The sequence below is a fragment of the Chinchilla lanigera genome, unplaced genomic scaffold, assembly GCF_000276665.1.
Source record: "Chinchilla lanigera isolate Chin_1 unplaced genomic scaffold, ChiLan1.0 scaffold00010, whole genome shotgun sequence".
In the NCBI taxonomy this organism is placed as follows: Eukaryota; Metazoa; Chordata; class Mammalia; order Rodentia; family Chinchillidae; genus Chinchilla; species Chinchilla lanigera.
The window spans coordinates 33,526,440-33,548,469 of NW_004955411.1; the positions used below are offsets into that span (position 1 = coordinate 33,526,440).

Consider the following 22,030-nt stretch of genomic DNA (forward strand, 5'->3'; position numbering starts at 1 on the left):
CCTGGTAGACATTGTGTTTCCCTTAGTCCATTTGACCTCTCTGCTCTGGTGTAATAGTCATGTAATTTGGATTGAACTGATCAAAGGTGGGGGTTGATTAAACTAAGCCAGAGTTTTTGCTAAACTGGTTGAACAGGATTCCTGCTAAAGGCAGGCCAAGGACTGAGAAATCAGAGGTGAGAAATGAAGAGCTTGATCAGAGATCAAGGTGGGAGATCTTTTTCTAACCTGACTTGCGAGAATTCTTGCCAGTACCGAGTGATGTAAGGATGGGCATGAACAAACTGCCAAGGGCTCCTTGGGAACACAGCTCAGAGACATCTACCTAAGGTTTAACAAAAACAGTCTGTCTTAGTTACTTTCTCTGGTTGCTGACACAAAATACCTGACACCCAAGGTTAAAGGAGGGAAGGTTTATTTAGATGTTTCAGTCCATAATTGGCTGGCTCCAAGGCAGGGTGGTGGTACATGGCCGAAGGCCAGCAGTTCGTGGCAGCAGAAGACAGAAAAAGCAACAAGAGCAAAAGGGGGAGGAAACAAGCCTCTTTGTGCCCCTTCTATCTTATCCATACTGCTGGGATTAGGGTGGTGTCAATCCAATCAGTGCACTGATCCAGCAATCACTAACCCTTAATCTCTGCACCCTTCATCCCAGTATTGCACTATGAATCAGTCACACATTCTAGGTTTAGCTGCCTCTGAAAAGCCTGCCCATGACCACATGAGGCTTTGTGGGACATCCAGACACAAACTATAACATTCTGTCCCTGGCCTCCCAAAGACTCATGCACATTTCTTTATGCAAAAGGCATTTTGTCCATCTCCAAGAGCTGCCAAAGTCCCAAGAGTTTCAGCATTGCTGAAAAGTCTGATTCCAAAGTCTGTTCTGAGATTTAAGGAAAACTCTTAGCTGTGAGCCCCTGTACAAATGAAAAGAAAGTTAAACACTTCCAACATTCAGTGGTACAAAACAGACATTTACATTCCAAAAGTTACCTACAGGGGAATACAAAGGAATGGGACCAAAGCAAGTACAAAATCCAGCAGGGCAAGCATTAAATCCTGTAGATCTATATGCAGTATCCAAGGCAATCTGTGACAAGATGTGAACCCCGGAGGGCTTGGGTGGCTCTGCCCCTCCAGCACTTCCAGTGGTTGTACCTCCCATTGCTTTTCTCTTGGGCCTGCTCTGCTCCCTCCTTGCAGTTTTTCTCAGATGATCTACATTTCTGGCTTCTCCAGACTTCTAGGATCCCTACTGCATCTTGGGCTTCACACTTACCTTCACACACTGCCCTCCTAGGGGCACACAGCCCAGGCCTTCTGAAATCTGAGTGGAAGCCTTCCTAACCCCACAACCCTTCCAGTGTGCATGCACCTAAAATCAGCACCACATGGATGATGCCAAGTTCTGCCATCAGCCAGGTGTCTCCCTCTCTCTCTCTCTCTCTCTTTCTTTCTCTCTCTCTCTCTCTCTCAGCTGTAGGGGTTCAGTGCTTGGATTGCTGAGCACTCTGAATCTAATTCTGAGGAACAAATTCATTATGCCACCACCATTCTGGAATATGGTGCTCCATGGCATTCTTTTTTTTTTGGGTGAAAGCCATTTTTTGTAGCGTTTTCTCTCCAGCCTCCCATCGCATTGGGACCCCACAACCAGTTAATGACCTCTCCCCAACTGTCAGCACAGGCAGCAGGAATCCTGCTGCAGACTTCTCTGGAGCTCCACCACAGCCTGTACTGTCAGGGGAAGAGTGGCTTCCAGGGAGTCTCCGCAGGTATTGTGCAAGGTCCTCCTGGTTTACAGCTTCCGAGCGGCTCTCATGACCCCAGACCACAGGACCTCTGACTCCTCGGGCTTAGTCGGCATTCTCATGTTCTCCGAGTCCTTGTTCAGCAGCTGCTCCTCCACTGACTCTAGACCTTTCTGGTTCTCAATGGCAGGAACAAGAGTGGCCCATTGTATGGCATGTATTCCCAGGGGTTTTTCCATGTTTGAATGATTCACACACATCCGTGGGTGGGCATCTGCAGCTGGTGCATGGTGAGCCAATTGTGTCATTGTTTCTCTCTGTCATGATAGTTCTCAACTGAGCAGCGGTGGCGGGCCTAAGGGCCAGCGCGCAACAGTGCTCACCACTGCATGGCTCCCTGTGCGTCAGGGGCCCTCCCTCCAGGGGCCTATGAGGCAGGGAGCGAGCCAGCCGGAAGACCGGCACTCCCCGCCCATGGCTCCCTGTGCTCCATGGCATTCTTCTTAAAGCAAAGTCTTTCACTTTTGCAGTATTGAGGCTGCAAAGGGTGGAGTCTTGCTGCTGCTTGTGATACCCTTGTTTTGGTTAATTTTTTCTCTTTGCTGAGACAAAATACCTGACACCCAGAATTAAGAAAGGAAACGTTTATTTAGCTGACAGTTTGTGGAGGTTTCATACTTGGCTGGCACCAAGGCAGAATGGCTCATGGCAGAGTGCAACACTTCATGGTGGCAGAAAATAGCAAAAGGAGCAAGAACAAAAAGGGAGGGGCAGCAGCAAGCAAGACCCTGTCCCTCCCTTGTATTGTCCCTTCCTAGGGTGGGTGTAGCACTCACACCCATAATCCCAACATTGGACCATGAGTCAATCAAAAACTCTTGAAACCCACCCATGACTGCATGAAGCTTTGGGGGGATATCTAGGGACAAACCATAACAGCTGACAAGCCATCTTTTTTATTCTCTTCCATTTTAGCAATCAAGATCTCCCTCTATCTTTGAAGTTCCCATCTTTAGTGGAGCTTCCTTTCTGGTCAAACTAAAAATGTTCTAAATCATTCTGCTGGGCTCTTGGTTCTTTATTGTCAACATAGCTCTTGTTAAAAGCCCCCAGCAGCACCCATGCCACCGCCTCAACATTAGACTGCCTTGAAATTTCTTCTACCAGATTAATTAGTCTGCCTTCCTTAATTTCAGTCTCAGGCAAAGTCCCTGGACATGAGCAAAATGCAGCCAAACTTTCTGCCAAGCCATAACACACTTCATCTGGGGTCCAGAAGAAACTTCCCAAGTTTGATCTTTAGCTCTGACCATAATCTCACATGTAGAACAGCATAAGGTGTTCTACTTTTTCAGGCAGGATCTCTGAACCTTTCCAAACTCATCCCTCAAGCCATTCCCAATGGCTGTTGAACCACATGGTCAGGTATAGTCACAGTGACAACCCTACTTCTCTGGTACCAAATTCTGTCTTAGTTACTTTTCTCTTGTTGCTGAGATAAAATATCCAGTGCCCAAACTTAAAGGGGTAAGGTTTATTTAGTCCAGAGTTTGTAGAGATTTCAGTCCATAGTCAGCTGGCTCCAAGGCAGGGTGGTGGCACATGTCAGAGGGACAACAGTTCATGGCAGCAGAAGACAGCAAAAGGGGGAGGAAACAAGCAAGCATCTTTCTGCCCCTTTATCTTGTCCATACTGCTGGGATTAGGGTGGTACCAATCCAATCAGATAAGTAGATTTATCCAGCACTCTTAATCTCAGCACCCTTAATCCTGAAGTTCACCAGAACCAATCACTAGTCTACTCACGTACATGTAAGTATTGCACTAGGAATCAGTCACACACTCTAGATTCAGCTACCTCTGAAAGGACCACCCTCCATGAACCACATGAGGCTTTGGAGGAACATACAGACACAAAGCATAACACAGTCTTTGTCAGAGCTTATTTAAGACAGCAAACTCAGCCAAAGACTAGAAAGAATAATTGCTATAAGCACTGGAAATGAGGGAATTCCCTAGACCTTGGAAGAGATTAAAGCCAAAGAGTACATTGAAAATAATATTAGCTGAGGAATTGGAGATTTTGAATTTATACACCATCATCTGTGGATGCAGGAGTCTACCTCCCAGCAAAAAAATGTTCTCTGGTATAGACTTGAGTGTTCAGTGCAGTGTGTGGGAGGTGAGCTCTGGCAATGAGTAGGTGGAGAGAGGCTGTGAACTCCAGCAGTCTTTAAAATCTGGCCAAGTTTTCAGGTGCTGACCTTAGAACTGGCAAAACATAGCTGGAAGCACATTCCATTTTGTAATAAAAGCTTCTTGGGAAAAGGACTGTGTTGGGTGTTTTTTAGATTCTGACATCCTAACTTGCTCCTGGGGTTTACATGTATGTGAATAGACTAGTGATTTGTTCTGGTGAATTTCTGACCACTGTGTACTTGCTGTATACTGCGCGCTAGGTACTGTGCTAGGGGCCGGAAACAGTGACAGACGTGATCCTTGTCTCATGGAACTTACAGGCAATTTTTTCTATCATTATAGGCAAACTTCTACTGTAGTTTTGATATGTGCAGCATAATATATGTGAAGTATCTAAGAAACTACCTCCATATAAGTTTTGTAGATAACTATGGTATAAATAAGTACACAAATCTGTTCACTGTGACATAGCTTAGGATTGTGGTCAAGAGTAGGCCTAACTTGGTAAACATGTGAGCAATGGGCAACAGATGTAGGACTTTTCCCTGGCAGGCTGACAGAGGACTGCAAGAATCTTCCAGCAAGCGTCTGCAAATTTTCCATTGTCTCGCATGTCCAAGCAAGGTGTACATATCCTGGACTGTGATGGAACACCTGAGCCTGTATTTGAATACTGATTTGCTCACTTTTGGAGTCGTTGATGTCTCTGTGCTTTAGTTTCCTTAGCCATGTGCAAAATAGGAATAATATTGATGTCTACCTCATAGAGTGGTTGAGAGGATTAGGATGATTAAATGGGAGAAAGAGAGAGGGATGGAGAGAGACAGACAGACAGAGAGACAGAGACAGAGACAGGCAGGCAGATTGACAGACTTGGACTAGTTCCCGGCACATGGTAGGCCCTTGTATCAGGGTTTGCTATTACAATGATATCTTAATTCAGGCTGCTGTAACAAAACACTGCAGACTTAGTGATTTATAAGCAGTAGAACTTTATTGCTCACATTTGTAAAGGCTGAGTAATCTAAGGTCAAGGTGCCAGCACATTTGGTGTCTGGTGAGTGCTTCCTCTCTTATTCAAAGATGGTACCTTTTATATTTTATCTGCATCTTCTCCTTGCAGAAGAATGGAGCCAAGTTGCTCTCTCTCTCTCAGGGCTTTTTTTTTTTTTTTTTCCTTTTAAAATAAGGGCACTAATTCCACTCATGAGGGCAGATCCTTCATGGCCTGAGCATCTCCTAGTGCCCCACCTCTTAATAAGTCTTAATTACACATTGGAAATAGGTTTTCAACCTACAAATTTTGGAGGAATACAAACACTGAGACCATGGCATACATGATGTTGATGATAAAGATCCCCAAATTTCAAGCCGGACATGGTGGCGTGTGCCTATAATCCCAGTACTGGGGGGTCGGGGGCTGAGGCAGGAGGATCATTGTGAGTTAGCGACCAGCCTGGGCTACAAAGTGAGCTCAAGGCCAGCCTGAATTGCACAGTGAGATCCTGTCTCAGAAAGACCAAAAAAAAAAAAAAAAAAAAAAAAACCCCAAATTTCATTATCAAATTTATGACAGTTTTATTATGAGACCTTTGAATATATGAGAAGAATCTTCATGTGCATATATAAAAGACAAGTGTCAAAGATTAGTTTGTATTTAATTTTTTCTTTTTATTTTATGAGAAAATAAAATGAATTTTCATAACCAAATAACGAGTTATTACACTGTGTATCATTATTTTCAAAGTAGTTATTCAGTATAAACATAAACTAAAAAGATTCTTACAAAAAGGAACATATAGTAACATATACTTTTTTTCAGTGAACTATTAGTATAAGTGAAACTACCCTATATTGAAATATTTTTAAAACAAAAGAAGATGTAATTTGAGGAATAATGTGAACTTCCCACTTACTATTCATTTCTCTTCTACATTATAGCCTCACAGTTTATAATAGCTACATCTTGGGAGCAGCGTATTTTCATTTTTGTACCTCTGAGAGGAAATTGTCCTCATCCTTTATCATGAGCAACACAATCGCATTATTTTGACCTCTTTTCTTCCTTTCTAAATCAGTGGTACTGTCACGGAAAAGATAATCCGCAGAATACCCAGATAGAAACAGCAAAGGGCCCACAGATAAGGATTCAGTTGAACGCAACTGGGTACACAACATAACAGCACAGGACACAAAGTTAGTGTTGAAAAGTCAGTGGTGTCTCTGTGACCCAGCAGCACACAGACACTTAGGAACAGTCACACCCTAGAAGGAGTGAGGATTGGTGCAAGCCCTTTGGAAAATGGGCAGTGTCTATGCATATGTTTTCCAGGTGTGTATATGACGAAAGCACATTATGTGAGCACTAAAATATCACATCCAGGGGGCTGGGGATTTAGCTCAGTGGCAAAGTGCCTGCCTCGCAAGCGCAAGGTCGTGAGTTCGGTTCCCGGTACCAGAGAAAAACCAAAAAAAAAGAAAAAAAAAAAAAAAAAAATCACATCCAGGAATGTTTGTGGAAGAGGAAATAACTAGAGACCCCAGATACCCATCATCAGTAGAATAAATCAATAAATTGTGGCATATTTACATAGCATCTCTCTATGTCTAGGAAAAACTTGAAGCATGTAAGCTATAAGCAAATGTCTTTCTGGGAAGGGTATAGAAGACTCGTTTTTACTTTTATTTATTTATTTATTTTGTCTCTTTGAGACAGGGTCTCACTATGCAGTTCAGGCTGGCCTTGAGCTCACTTTGTAGCCCAGGCTGGTCTCGAACTCACAACGATCCTCCTGCCTCAGCCTCCCAAGTGCTGGGATTACAGGCGTGCACTACCACGCCTGGCTCATTTTTACTTTTAAGACTTTAAATGTTTTACAATGAGCACGAATCACTTTTTCAGAAAATATCCCCAGGCTAAGCTTGAACCTGCTATCCTCCTGCCTCAACCTTCCACAATGCTGGGATTACAGTTCTGGGTTGCCATGATTTTTGGCACAGTACTGCTTTTTAAAATGTACTTGAAAGAAGTAAATCTTTTCAATCTTTGCTTAAGAAGTTCATATGTAGCAGTTTTAAAGGATTTTTTTCGCAATATTATTCTTCTGTTCAAGCTATATGAAGTTATGTGAGATGGTTGTTTTTCCTGATGGTACTATTCAGGATTGCTGAAAAAACGCATACAGTAAACCAGATGTGGTGGCACACACCTCTAATCTCCTACATAGTAAGACTCTGTTTCAAAAAAACTAAAACCACACAAAAACAGAAATACATACAGTTGATTTGAGGATGATGTAAACTGCTATAATACGATCGTTTTAGTCATATATTTTTCTTTCCGAAGTCAACGGCCTTTGACTCATGAGTGTGCTCTTAAGGGTGTATTAACCTCCTTCCTTTGCTTCCCAAATGTCCTAATTGCATTTTTAGATGGTATAATTGTATTTGTCCTTTGTATACATAATATACAAATTATTTTGAAATAAATTTCATTTAGTGGTTGATTAATATGATGGTGTTATGCATTAGAATAAGGTGGTGATAAGTGGTCACAGGCTTTGTAAATAAACCTCGAAATTAGGAAATCACTTAGAGATCTGCCCTTTAGATTTACTCTCAGCTTGGAAACACATTGTTTTCACCCTTCTGTAAAGTGCTTCGAAGAATGTAGGGCAAGTGAATAAAATTTGAAAATTTGAGGTTTATTTTTCTTTAAAAATATAAACGGAGTGTTAGTATTTTTTCAGACAATTAGGAGCTAACATCTAAGGGCTTTGGTTGCAGTTCTTTCGCTGCTGATTAGGTGTTCCTTGGTGGTGATTAGTGGATGTACAAATGCAATCATTTGGCAGGGCTTAATCACTCGTATGTTCAAGAAGTTAGTTATCCAGAAAGAGAAATTGAAGCTTGTGTAACTTCTGTTAGTGTTATTTTTTTTAATAGGAAAAAGACATTTTTACTAAATTAAGAACATTGAGTCATGTAAGATACCTTATAGTTTGAAAGAGACAGAGGGCCTGGACAAAGTACATTCTTAGGGTGACCAGCTATTCCAGATTGCCCAGGACTGGCTTGGTATTAGCACTGGAAGTTCTGTCTATGTGTCTATCTATCTATCTATCTATGCATGCAGTGGAAGTTCTTCATCCTGAAATTCTGCTGCCTTGTGGTAACCCCTTAGTCCCAGGTGGGGTTGGTCATCTTCTTTCCCCAGGGTCCCTTACCAGAAGAGGACATGCATTCTCTCTGCTTTAGAATACAGGTGACAGTGAGCCTCAGGTTCTGGTAGAGCAGCACAACCTGAAGGCAGCTTCCCGGAGGAAGAAAGCTGCTACTTCTCCAGGTGCCCAGATATTACTCTTCTGATGATTTCTTACCACATTGTAAACGACTGTAATGTTGAGAGGTTTAAAACAGCATTACTTTAGTTTCTGTCTTGGTTTCTGTGGGTCAGGGAGCTGGGACAAGCACAGCAGGCACTTCCAGCCCCCTCAGTACCATAGTGGCGATAGCTGGAATGGCTGGGAACTGACTGGTCCACACGGCAGTCTCCATACTATCTCAGGACCTCTCCAGAGCCTTTCCCTTTACGGACCAGTGTAAGCTTTGTCGTGGCATTGTGGCCTCCAGGCATTTGGATGCTTACCAGGCACTTTAGCATACCAGAAGTACTATAAGTAATTAATTCAGTTTGCAAACCGAAGCTTTGGCAAAATTTCACTTCCTTTCGTGAGCTCCACATTGGTGATAAATAATACAACCTTGGCCATCTTCCCCAGTAAAGTGCAACAAAATCAATTCATGATCAGAGATACCAGCCAACACATGAGAAATTGCTTTAAATGTCACATAGGGTATTCTTGCACAGCCTCATTTCCAATTCTGAGTCACAAGATTCAAGGGGCAGAACACGGACCCACTTCTTGTTGGTTGTAGTATTAACATCACATTATATGAACATGTGGGATGGAGAGATTATTGTGGCTGTCTTTGGAAAATACTATCAAACACAGTTAATGTGGCCCCAAAGATTTAAAAAACGCAATTTTTTATTAATAAAAGTCATGAAATTGTTACAATATGATTTTTTCCTCATGAATTTTCATAAAGCAATTTTCACTTTGAATATAAACTCAATGGTAAGCCTGCAAATGTTTCTAAACTTGTTCTAAAAACCCTGGGTCACCTATTCTACTGGAAAGAATATCCAGATGTGCCCGTCTGCCTCTGTCTGTTTCTGCCTATCTCTGTCACTGTTGCTGTTGTTATCTGTGTCTCTAATACATTCCCTCCTCTACCACTCCCAGTTCAACTGATTAAGGTAGGTAGAGTGAAAGTTCCTTTGTTCATGTACTGTGAATTTGGGGTGTGGGAGGTGTGTATTTTCACGCACATATGTACTGTGAAGAAGGAAAGAAGGAACCCATGAAAAAGAAGCACATTCATGATACTGGTTTGAACAGAGGAATCTACATCAGGAAAGGACACAGCCATCATTGATGGCTGGAAAGAGAACAAACAGACAGGGTCAGCAGCAGCTCTGCCTATAGCATCGTAGGGGGAAAGGACAGCTCTCCATATAGCATCAGTTTAGTTGTTTGTTTTAAAATGGGGACACTAGTCTTAGGCCCAGCGCTCTTAGACTTCTTCTCCACTGTGTGCTTAAGACCCATGAGGTGTAGCCTCCAGCTTCCATTCCAGGGTGATCGAAATGGCGCTATGTGAAAAATAAAGCAAACTTCCAAGGCAGTTATTTGGGGAATTGGCTGACAGTACTATTTTGCAAAATTTCAGGAAAGCATGATACAAACCTTAATTTTTAAGAACTGTTACTTTGTTGGCTTTATGTATTTTAATGTTGCAAATTCATTCTTATGAGTCTTATATGAATTTTCTTGTTTTGTCCTAGGCTCATTATATTATTCTACTAAAACATTTCATGAATTAAAAACGTATCCTATAGCAGAATGCTTATAATTCTAAGCAACTACTTGTTTAAAAGACATTTACTGTGTTTGGATTGTAGGAATATTGTCATACTGTCCAGCTAGATTCTGGAATAGATTACCGGAAAAGGGAACTCCCTGCTGCAGGAAAACTCTACTACCTGTAAGTTTGTGCGTGCTTTGAATTTAATTTTAAAAGTTTAATATATAATAATTTACTAGGAAAATAAGCACTTTAATAATGAGAGCATAAAAGACTAGTTCTGAAGGCCTTGGTTTTTAAAACAAAATGTTACTATATTCACTGTTTTAAATTGTGTTTTCTGCCATCCATATTTGCATCATTTATAATGTGTGATTGGATGGAACCCTAATTAGTTTTTTGGGGAGGAGTGATGACAGATGGTTGGAAAGTAATGAGTCTCCTCTTTAGAAGAGGCTCTGATATTAGCAGAATATCTTTAATGTGCTAAAGTAATTAATTATTTGTGGACATCTTCTGACAAATGTGCCATTTCCACTCTTCCCAAATTGTTGTTTTATTTTGTCAGGCAATCTGTTTTTATTTATCATGGTTGACTGACTTCCACACAAAATGGATATAAAATATGTACTGTACACAAATACAAGTGGGTATATTTTGAAGTCTTTTAAAATAAGATTTTCCTGAGTAGGAGCAATTTATAATAATAGATGGACTCAGAGTGTGCAGTTAATGCTGAAGAAAAAATACAGTGTGTTTTAAAATGTCATTTGTGAGAACTGGAAAAGGAAAGGTGCTCTGCACAGGCGGACTGTTGTGTAGGATATGCCAGCAGTGTTTGGCACATAGTGGGCTCTCGGTAAATAGATCTGTCTAAGGGCTAAAGGCGTGTTTCGGGTAATTTAAATTTTGATGACAACCTGCATATGAGAGGTTGAGGAAAGTTCTTGTCTCTGCCGCCTTGTTTTTTTTTTATTTTAAAGAGAAAACAAATTAAAATAACAATGAAACAGGGTTTCAAAACAGGTTAGTAGGAGAGTTGCAGTGACTAAGACATTGTGTATTGCTGTCTTCATAGTAGCTATTCAGAGTACACGACTCGGCATGATATCTTGTGCAAACAGTATTAGCACAGACCTTTCTTGTCAGTGATCTGCCACCTTGGAAGCAGAAGTACTGTTTTTGATGTAGAAATTAGCTAGAAAAATCACATAATTAAAACTACATACTTTATTATGCACCAAAGGGACTATTTCAGTTTATTATTCAGATTTAGATGATTATTATAGGAGGTTCTTCATCGACCCTTAAGTACTTTGTCTTTAAAGTACTTTATAATTTAAAAAAATTCTTATGGTGCTATTTATTGCTTTAACTTGGATTTTTTTCTTTCCACATTTATATTGGTGTTTTCTGGTTATGTTATTTTCTAATATTTTCCTGATTTTTTGCTACCTATTTGTTCCTACCTGTGGTACTTACAAATTAACTTATTATGATTCCCTTTATCCTATTTTTTAAAGAAGGAAATTCTTATTCCTTGTTTTCCCACAAAGTATATTTCTATGTGGAACAATTAAAATATTTTTCTAAGGGGAACTTCCTTAAATATAGATGCTAGTAAGAGTCTAAATCATGAAATCTATTTCATGATGCCAGAGAGGTCTCAGTGGGATTTACTGGAGGTAAATGCTGGAAGCATAAGCACTTTCTCTTTCTGACTTAGCCCCTGTTGATCCTTGTGCTTTCTGATAAAAGTAAGATGCTTCTAACACAATGAAATTCATTTTTACTCGTGAGACATGAACTGGAGGAAAATAGACTCAAACATACTCCCAGAATCCAGGAAACTAGAATCCACAGCAGATGCTCTGAAACTCAGGAAAAGTTTTCATTTAAAAAAATACCTCCCTTCTCTAGATAGATAGATAGATAGATAGATAGATAGATAGATAGATAGATAGGTTCATTTACTTCTCAAGGAAGACATATTTGTTTATAAATTTAACATCAAAAGGGTTTTATCATATTCATATCAAGATTAGAGAGTTTTGGGCATACCTCAGTCAGAAGATAAGATGGGTGCATCCCTGTAGGGATTTAGGAATTAAAGTCATCTCAGAAGTATGAAAACGGTATTAGCTACCAAGATGGGATTCTAGGGATGTGCATTTTAGTGTTTTACATGAACAGTCAAGTAGAATTTCTTTCATGGCAGAGTAAAAGAAAATTTCCTTAGGTCATATTAATATTTCTGATTTAATTAAGTTCTTTTTATCTTGCTCTTATAGGAAAACTATTAGTTTCCCTCCTGTAACAGGCTTTAATATGCTGTGCTATATATTGCCTGGTGATAACATGTGTTTCCCTTTACTACCCTCTGGCCAAACATCTGGACTTGGTTCCTGAATATGCAGGTCCAGACAACCCCCTTGTCAATTTCACTGGAGCCCAACTGCCTGAAAAGAAAAACAAAATTCTATCTTCCCTCCCAGGGAATGCCAAGCACTATCTCAGAATTTCATACAAAACAGAATTCCACATATGATTCTTCCTTACATACAAATATTCATTAACTTAGTATTTCACTAGCCTAACTTTCAAAAAGCCAATTAAAAATGTCCAAAAGTGAAATCCATATAACATCAAGAATTCCCAAAGATTTAAAAAACTACCCCTATGGTTGATATGGAACAATTGCTGTCATTTATAATATCGTCTGGTTTCCACAGAAACTAATTTATACAAGACATTGTGTGTTCATTTGTAATCTATTTCAGGTTGTTTTTTTAAATTTTTTTGAGCTGGTTTCTCACCGTGTAATCCAGGCTGGCCTTGCTGAGTGCTGGGATTACAGGCATATGCCACCACATCAAGCTCCTTCTGAAGAATTTCACCACTTTAAATGAACTCTCTGCTGGTGGGCTAGTGATACTAGGGGTCATCATTTTATATGTGCAGTGCGCATCTTTTCAAACCAGGAGGTGTCACTGTTGAGGAAGTTCATGGGATGATGCCCCAAATCATTTTGTCGTCATTTCTGTGAAGGGTCCCTGGGTTCCTAGAGAGAGTATGGGTCACCTCTACGCTCATGTGAGAGGGTAGACGGGGTGACATTGTATCATCTCTCAAGTTTGTGCATTACAAACACAGTTTTGAGAAGTGGTCAGAGCCTTGCATTTTTGTGATCTTTCCTTTTATATTCAGGAGCTGAATGCTATAGGTTCCTTTTTCTATGAAGTCTGTGGGAGGACCTTGGGTGGAGCTGTTTCCTATTCAAGCACTAACTCTCCATCATACTCATATACAAAGCCTCCCTGTGGGGATTATGGATCACCTTGAAAATAAGGAAAAATATAACTTATGACGTTTTAGACATAATCCAAATATTCATTTTTTTCTTTGTACTGGGGATTGAACCCAGGTAATCAAGTGCCAGGCAAGCACTCTACGATGAGCTACATCAAATATTGGAGCTCTTCGAATACTGACGTAGTTTTGCTTGGTTGATATATACATACATTCATCTATCTTTTGAGCAGAAATTTAACTTCAAGAAGAAATTTTTTCTTAAATACTTTTATCAGAAGAAAATTCTAGTCACAAATATCACCATTTTCCATTTGGGAAACATCTATTCCAGATAGGAAATAGCTTTGGAGAATATATCTTTGAACATCATTTTAAAAAATAGAACAGCTAATTTCTATTACTTCATTGAAAGGAAAAGTTAGTGTTTATATTGTATGGTCAGTTTTGCATGCCTGTACCTGGTAATCTGAGCAACTACTTTGAAGGTCACAATATGCAATATAATAACCATTGTTAATTTCCTATCAGCTTGTTTTTAAAATTATGTATCATTTTTATTGTTTTTTTTGTCTCTTTAAAATAAAAAAAATATATATATATACAGCAGCTGACATAAAACTCAGTGCTTTGAGGTTACAGCTCTGTTTTATTTTTATTTTTTTATTTTTTTGTTTTTTTCTGGTACAGGAATCGAACTCATGACCTCACGCTTGCCAGGCAGGCGCTGTGCCGCTGAGCTAAATCCCCAGCCCCCTATAGTTCTATTTTAGGAGAAAATTCTGTAGAAATCAGGACTGAGGCCTGTTCTGGTGGTGACTGAAACTCATACTTCCCCAAATTAAAGACCTTGTGTTTTTGGCCTGTGATACTCCTTACAAACACTCCTTAGCCTCCAACCTAGAGAGAACCCAGATCAATGAAAACAAAACATTCCTTAGCCTGATCGCCGCATCTTCCGACACCTAAAACTTCGGCAGAACTTTTCCCTGAGCATTGCCACCTCCTAGATCAACTAGTGTGTCTGGGACATCTTACAACCACCTTCCCTTCCCTCTGATGTAATTTATTTCAGGACCTTGTATCAGACTGTGCAGAGAGCCAGTTGAAACAATTTCGCTCTCATTACAGCATCATTTTCACAGTCTTAGGCCAGTTGCAGGCCAGCTTTCCTTCTTTGCATTTTTTACCCATCACAGGTGTTCAACCTTTTGCCTTACCCAGCCAGAATGAGTGGAGGGAATTGTCTTGGGCCTGTATAAAATCCATAATGTAGTAAATGTATATAAGTAACATAACTTCCTTTATTTTTTATTATTAAAACATTTAAAAAGGAAGGCAACATAAACATAAAACTAGAGGGATATTTGACCTTACTTTTGCAAAACTAATGCAATATCTGCCTTGATGAAAGTGATTGCTCATGTTTAATAATTAAATAATTAAATAAGAAAATTTACATCTGCATAGTAGAAATAAACACTTGTCTTCACTGGAGCATGTATGTAGGGAGGTGGAGATGCTGTTATCAGTAAGTGTTGCATTTACTCTCCAAGTTGCACAAACGCACGTAACCTCTAATGCACATGGGTTTTGATTCAACTGTGTGTGGTGCACACAGAAAGCAGAGTTGGCACTGCATAGTGCCCTCCTCTGTCACCTGCATGGTCTGCACCCAAGCACTATGCAACTGAGTCATGAAAAGTACCACTAGAAGTCATATAATAATGTTAAAAGTTTATGATCTTGTCAGGCATGGTGGTGCAGGAGGCTGAAACAGGAGGATCGCCATGAGTTCAAGGCTAGCCTTTACTACATAGTGACCTCAAGGCCAGCCTGAACTATATTGTGAGACTGTGTCTCAAAAAAAAATAGTTTATGATCTTGGGGGCAGCTTTACTAGTGGGCCACACGTTGGACACACCTGTTTGAGAGCCTACTATGTTCATATCATTCTGAATTCTGACACTAGTTGTCATGTTGTAATAGAAAAGTGAGGGTATTAATAGGAAAATCCTATACAGTAAAAGAATATAAAATTTAAGCATTAAAAAATGTAGAAATGTATCCATATAGAGCAGCACAGTGCAGCAGACAGTGTAGCATGTTCCCAGTTGAAGTGTAGGGTTTTCTGGCTTGTGAGGGCCCCACCAGCTAACAAAAATAGCACCTGACCTGGATGAAGATCCCATCAGCTCCCTTTTGTCATTTTTGTGGGAGTGGTGTTCTACCCTCCTGGGAAGTCCTAGTCATTGTGGAGACTCTGGCTATATACCTGCCTGCTTGCTAGGTGCAGTTACCAAATGCATACCCTAGGCAAGTGTTCTGTGTCAGTAGGAATCAAAGGTTAGTTTCCTGTCATTGAGCAAGACCTGCCTCTAGACTAAGACTTCCTGAATGTAGTCCTCAGGCTGCAAGAGACCGTGTATCTATTTTCTTGAGGTCTAAACAGTTGATCTAACTATTCTTTTGGTCTGCAAGGAATGATAAAGATATTTTTGTTGTCAACAGATTATATTTTACTCCTTTTTAACATCATAGTACAGATGAATATATAGTCATATTCATAAACTAAATACTTAAAAGGGAAATAATACAATGTCTGGGATTTGGTTCAAAATAATCCAGGGTGGAGAAATTAAGAAGAGGTATACATGAAGTAAGATTGGCCAAGTATTGAGTGGGTAATTATTATATTTTGTTTATTATACTTTTCTTTCTAAGTATGTAATTTTCCATAATAAAAAGTTTAAAAGCAGATACAGTCTTCTCTATTTTTTCTTATCATGCTTGCTAGATTTTTATTACATCTATTGATTTTCCCAAAGAAGGTGCTGAATTTTATTGCTTTCCCCTTTTGCTGTTAGAGTTGTATTTGATTCATTTCTGTACTTCTCATTATTTTCTTTCTCTTTATTTAATTTGCCCTTTTCCCCTAAGATTTTAAGGTTGCTTTAGTCTTTGATTTTAAGCCTTTCTGTTCTTATATAAGCATTTTAAAGTTACTAAGTTTTCCTCTAGGTACTGCTTTAAATGTACTTCACATTCTCTCTCTCTCTCTCTCTCTCTCTCTCTCTCTCTCTCTCTCTGTCTGTCTCTCTCTCTTTCTTGTGGTAGTGTTAGGGTTTGTGTCTAGATGGCTCCCCAAAGCCTCATGCAGTCTTAGGCTTTTTTGGACGTGGGGGAATCTAGAGTTTGTGATTGATTCAAGGTCCAATGCAGGGATTAAGGGTGTGAGTGCTATACCCGCCTTAGGGCAGGTAGCTTGGATACATTCAATATAAGGGACAGAAAGAGGTTTGTCTCTCTCTCTTCTCCTCAGTTGTTGCTTTTGCTGTTTTCTGTCTCCATGAACTATTTGCCCCCCCGCCATGTACCATTCTGCCTTGGAGCCAGCAGATTATGGACTGAAACCTGTACAAACTGTGAGCTAAATAAATCTTTTTGCCATTAACTTGTGGGTGTTGGGTATTTTGTCTCAGCAATGAGAGAAAAGTAACAAAGACAGATGGGTTCTCTTTTTCCAGAGTGATTTTTAACTCATGAGCTCTACTAATTCTCCCACCTCAGCCTTCCACATAGCTAGCACTACAGTCATGCACTACTGCATCCAGCTTGCACTTCATACATTTAATGGTCATGTTATGCTCTGTAATGTATTCTTTTACCCATGGGTTACTCAGAAGTGTGTTTAGTTTTCAAACGCTTGGTAATTTTTCTATATATCCTTCTGTTACTGATTCTCAAATTTTTATTCACCACAGAGAGCCAATTTAGAATACTTTTAAATGTATTGAGACTTGTTTTATGGCCCAGAATATGATATGTCTTGGTGCAAGTTTCTTGGGCATTTAAGAATGTATTCTGTTGTTGTTGGTAGAGTGTACTTTGAATGTCATTTGGTCAAGTTAGTTGATAGTGCATCCAAATCTCCTTTAGCCTTACTGATTTTTAAAATATCTCTTTTATACTTACTGAGTGAGATGTGTTAAAACTATAATATAAATTTGTCTATTTCTTTGTACAGATCTGTGTAGATACATAAAGATCTTTGTACAGATCTTTATGTATTTTGAAGCTTTATCATTAGTTGTATAAATTTTAGGATTGATATGTTGTATCTCTTCATCACATGAAAGGAACCTCATTATTCCTGTGAAAATCCTGCTCTTATAAACTTGGATAATCTCTTTTATTTATTTTTTATTTTTTTATTTTTTTAGGTTTTTTTGTTTTTTTTTTTTCTGGTATTGGGAATCAAACTCACGACCTCGCACTTGCCAGGCAGGCGCTGTGCCACTGAGCTAAATCCCCAGTCCCTCTCTCTTTTATTTAGGAGGATTTAAACCATTTACATTTAATGTGATTATTGATATGTTGAATTTAAATATGCCATCTTGCTGTTTTTTATTGTTCTGTGTTTTATATTTTCCTTTTTCTGACTTTTTGGCATCAGTTATCTTTTGAGATTCCATTTTAGCTTATTAAAGCTACTTGACTTTTTTCCTTTTAATTGCTACTTTAGAATTAGAGTAAGGATCATTAATTTAGTATAGTCCAATGATGGTGAACCTTTCAGAGCTTTCAATGATACAAACAGCCTGCTGCAGCATATGTGTCATAGGTTCGCTACCACTGCCATCATCTATTTTTCAGTATATTATACTGACATATAATATAAAAATCTTGTGGCTGTGCATTTCCATTTTCACTACCTTGGCATTTGTGCTGCTGTCACTTTAACTCTAGTCATATTTATGCATATTTGTTACATTATTTTATATAAGTACTGTGCACTAACCAATTGCACCACTGGAGCTTCAGTTACATTATTTTATTATGTAAATATGCATTTTGTTCTGTAATATTATTATGTGTTTATTTTGTTATGTTATAAACTTCATAATACATTGCTATTGTTTCTTGATTGGTCAATAGTCCTGTAAAGATACTTTTAAAATAAGAAAAGTATCTTTTACATTTACCTGCGTACTTACTATTTCTTGTATTTTATTTCATTGCGTAGATCAAATTTTTAAAATTTTTTATGTTTTTAAAAGATTTTATATATATCATTTTCCTTTTTCCTAAAGTACCCTGTTAAACATTTTTGGTAGTAGTGGTCTGCTAGTGATTAGTTTCCTTATATTTTATATGTCTCATGTGTCTAAAAATGTCTTTGTTTTGTTTTTACTCTGACAGATTTTTGTTGACCAAAGAATGCTAGGTTGACAGCCCTTCTCTCTCTCTTTCATCATTTAATAATGTTGCTTGATTATCTTCTAGCTTGGATTGTTATAGATGAGAAATCTACTGTCATTCTAATTTTTGTCCTTCTCTGCATAAGTGTATGTAGGAGCAGATTAGATGGGCATAGAAACAAAACAAAACAAAACAAAACAAAACACAGGACAAGACCCAGATGGCTGACACTGTAAAATCATGACATGCTTATCTACAGCTGATGACTGCAAAATCATCACATGCTTATCTGTGTACCATGTGCTTGAGAAATTTACCCTACCGTATGCTTGAAAGATGTACACCTTGTTAAAGTGTTACTCACATTTACTGCATGCTTAAGCAATCCCCAGCTGAACTTGTCTACTTCCCAGAAACAAAGGCTAAGACCCTGATTGGCCTAGATTGTACCAGTCAGTGAAACAGTTATTTTTAGAAACCAGCTTACCTCTCCAAGTATGAAGTACACCCCAAACTCATGGGGGTTTTTGAGCAAGATGGCCCTTATCTCATAGCTTGCTTCTGCTTCTTTGGTATTTGCCACACTTTAAGTAGACTTTCACTTCACATCATATTGGTCTTGAGTCCCTCACTTTCCACTAACAGCCCTACTTCTTCATTCTTCACTAGAGTGAGGGCACGGACCTGAAAAGAGGTGGAGGGTCATTATGGAGACCTGCCAGGACCCCTTCCACTCTCCCACCAGATCCAACAGGTGTAACTCTTATCCATCTTATCCCTGGCTGCTTTTACACTTTGCTTTGTATCCTTGGTTTTAAGCAGTTTGATTGTGATGTGTCATTGTATAGTTTTCTTCATTTTTTTTGAAATTTGCTATGGTTCTTCACACTGTGGATTCATAGTTTTCATTTACTTGTCTTTAATTTCTTTACCTCTTTTTCTTTCCTGTTGCTTCTTTTCTCCAGTTTTTGGTGCTCCACTTGCACCTCTGTCAAGCTGCCCCATGTTGTCCCACAGCACACTGATCCTTTGCATTTGTTTTCAATCTTTTTCTTCTTGTGTTTCATCTTGGATAGTTTCTTTTGCTGTGTGAAATCTGCTGTTCATCTTATTTAGTGTATCATTCATCTTAGACATGGAGTTTTTCCATTTCAGAAGCTCAGCTTGGAACTCTTTTCAAGTATCTTCCTTGTCTGTTCCTGTATGTATGCCTTTCTCTACCTTAGTAAGCATGTAGAGTATATTTATAATTACCATCTTTGTCTGCTTTTTTTTGGTGGTACTAGGGGTTGAATTCAAGGAGCACTAAGCTATATCCCTAGATCTTTTTTATTTTTTATTTTGAGACAAGGTGTCACTAAGTTGTCCAGCCTGAACTACTTGCAATCCTGCCTCAATTTCTAAGTAGTGGGGATTACAGATGTGTGCCACTGTGCCTGGGTTTTGTCTAATTCTGTCATCCGTGTCCCTTATGGTCTGTTTTAGTTGGTTGATTTTTACCCTCTTAATGAGTAGTATTTTCAGGCTTCTTTTCACGTTTATTTTTTTATTAGAAATCAGTAGATTGAACTTGACATTGCCAGGTGCTGGAGCTTTTTGTATTCCTTTAAGTATTTGATGCCTTTGTCTGAGATACATTCAAATTACTTGGAAATAATTTTATCCTTTTTTTTTTGAGAGGGTCTCTATGTGGGTCAGGATGGCCTTGAACTAGCAGTGATCCTCCTGCTTCAGCCTCCCTCATCTTAAGATTACAGGCGAGCACCACCACAACCAGCCAATAATTTATCCTTTTGAGGTGAGGTTCTGTGCAATGGAACTAGTGTTTCTATTCCAGGGCCAATTATTCCTGAAGTAGAACCCATCTGAGGATTTCTGCTTGATAACCTGTGTGTTGGCAGGACTTTCTACTCTGACTGGAGTGAACGTGAACTCTTCCTGGCCACGTGTGAGCTGCAGGGGTAGTGTTGCATGATTCCAGTTGTATGCCTCCCCCTTGTTTCAGATGGTTTCTTCTCATGCACACACAGGTCAGTACTCAGCCAATGACTTGACAGAGGACGCTGTAGTTCAGAGTGTGTCTCCCAAAGGTCCATACAGTGAAGGTTTGGCCTCCAGTGTGGTGCTACTGGGAGGTGGTGAAAGCTTGACGGGCCTCAGAGGAGGTCCTCGGGTCACTGGGAGTGCGCCCCAGAGAGGACTGTGACACCCAGATCTTCCCCTCCTCCTCTCTCTCTGCCTTTGAGGTAAGCAGCTTTGCTCTGCCATGCTGTGCTGCTTCACCACAGGCCTGAAAGTAACAAGACCAACCTGTTCCACCGGCTGGAACCTCCAAAACTGAGTCCAAATAAAACTCAATCAACTCAGGTATTTGTTACAGTATCTTACAGGCCTCTGTAGATCCTTGGATCTGTCTCTCTGCATAGCTGTCTATCCTGCACTCTGCTTTGCAAATTCTGGCTGCTCTGGGCTCTCCAGGTGCTGAATTCTGTTGTCTTAGCTCCCAGAGAACACCTCGCTCTGTTTATGTTTCCCTTCCTGAAGCCTGGACACTCACTAGGCCATAAACTGGGGGTTACTTCCTTTGGTTCTTGTCCTGTGGATCACTGTCCTGTTTTTAGTGTTATCCCATGTCTGCAAATCAGGCGTTTTTGCTGCCTGTTTTAAGAGAACTGATTCTGAGTGTAACAAAATAGTTGATGAAAGGAAGCTTCTCTTTATAGAAGTTTTCTAGGTAACAAAGGGAAAAAAGGATGAGAGAATTACAGTAAATAAGAATATTACTATTTTACAAAGCCTTCATAAGTTTAATCCTTCTACTTAATGTTTATAAATTATATAATAATTGCCCCAGAAATGGAACCCAAAATTCATCAATTTACAGGGAAGTGGACAATGAAATATGTTAAATAACATCATATGAGTACATTTATCAAAACAGACTGTAAAGTTTTAATGGCATAAATTGATTTTTCAATAAACAAAACATAAAGGGAGAGAAGAGCAAACCTATAGTTTGAAAGAAATTTAAGGAACACAACAGCCAATTGTAGTGTGTGGATCTTGTGAGGATCCTGAATCAAACAAAATTTCAGGGGCTGGGGATTTAGCTCAGCGGCAAAGCGCCTGCCTGGCAAGCACAAGATTGTGAGTTCGGTTCCCGGTACTGGAGAAAAAAACCGAAACCAAAAAAAAAAAAAAAAGCAAAAAGCAAAATTTCAGAACAAAAACCAAACCAGATAAAAAAATGATCAATTAGAGAAATTCGAACACTATTTCATGACACTGAGGAATTATCTTAACTTCATTATATATGATAATCATATTGTATTGTACTTCTAAATTTATTTTTACAGCTTTATTAAGATGTAATTCATATGCCAAACAATTCACCTGTTTGAAAATATTCAATTTGATGATTTTTGGTATATTCACAGAATTATATAACCCTTACCACAATTTTAGAATATCTTCTCACCCCACAAACAAATCCTGTGTCCTTTAGCTGTCACTCTTTACTCCCTCATCCAAATATGTTCCACTTTTGTCAATCTAGGCAAACACTAATCTAGTTTCCATCTCTGTAGATTTATCTATAATATTGATAATTCATATAAATGGAATCATGCAAGACG

The 22,030-nt window shown here is 39.1% G+C and overlaps 1 protein-coding gene across 3 annotated transcripts in view; it reads left to right on the top strand.

Annotated features, from left to right (window-relative positions):
* Lace1 (lactation elevated 1) overlaps positions 1-22,030 on the top strand; it is a 231,154-nt gene that overhangs the window by 139,872 nt on the left and 69,252 nt on the right. For all 3 annotated transcript variants that reach the window (XM_005377845.2, XM_005377846.2, XM_013510900.1), the window contains exon 8: positions 9,982-10,064. In XM_005377845.2, coding sequence (XP_005377902.1) covers positions 9,982-10,064 — 83 coding nt within the window. The remainder of the gene's footprint in view (positions 1-9,981; positions 10,065-22,030) is intronic.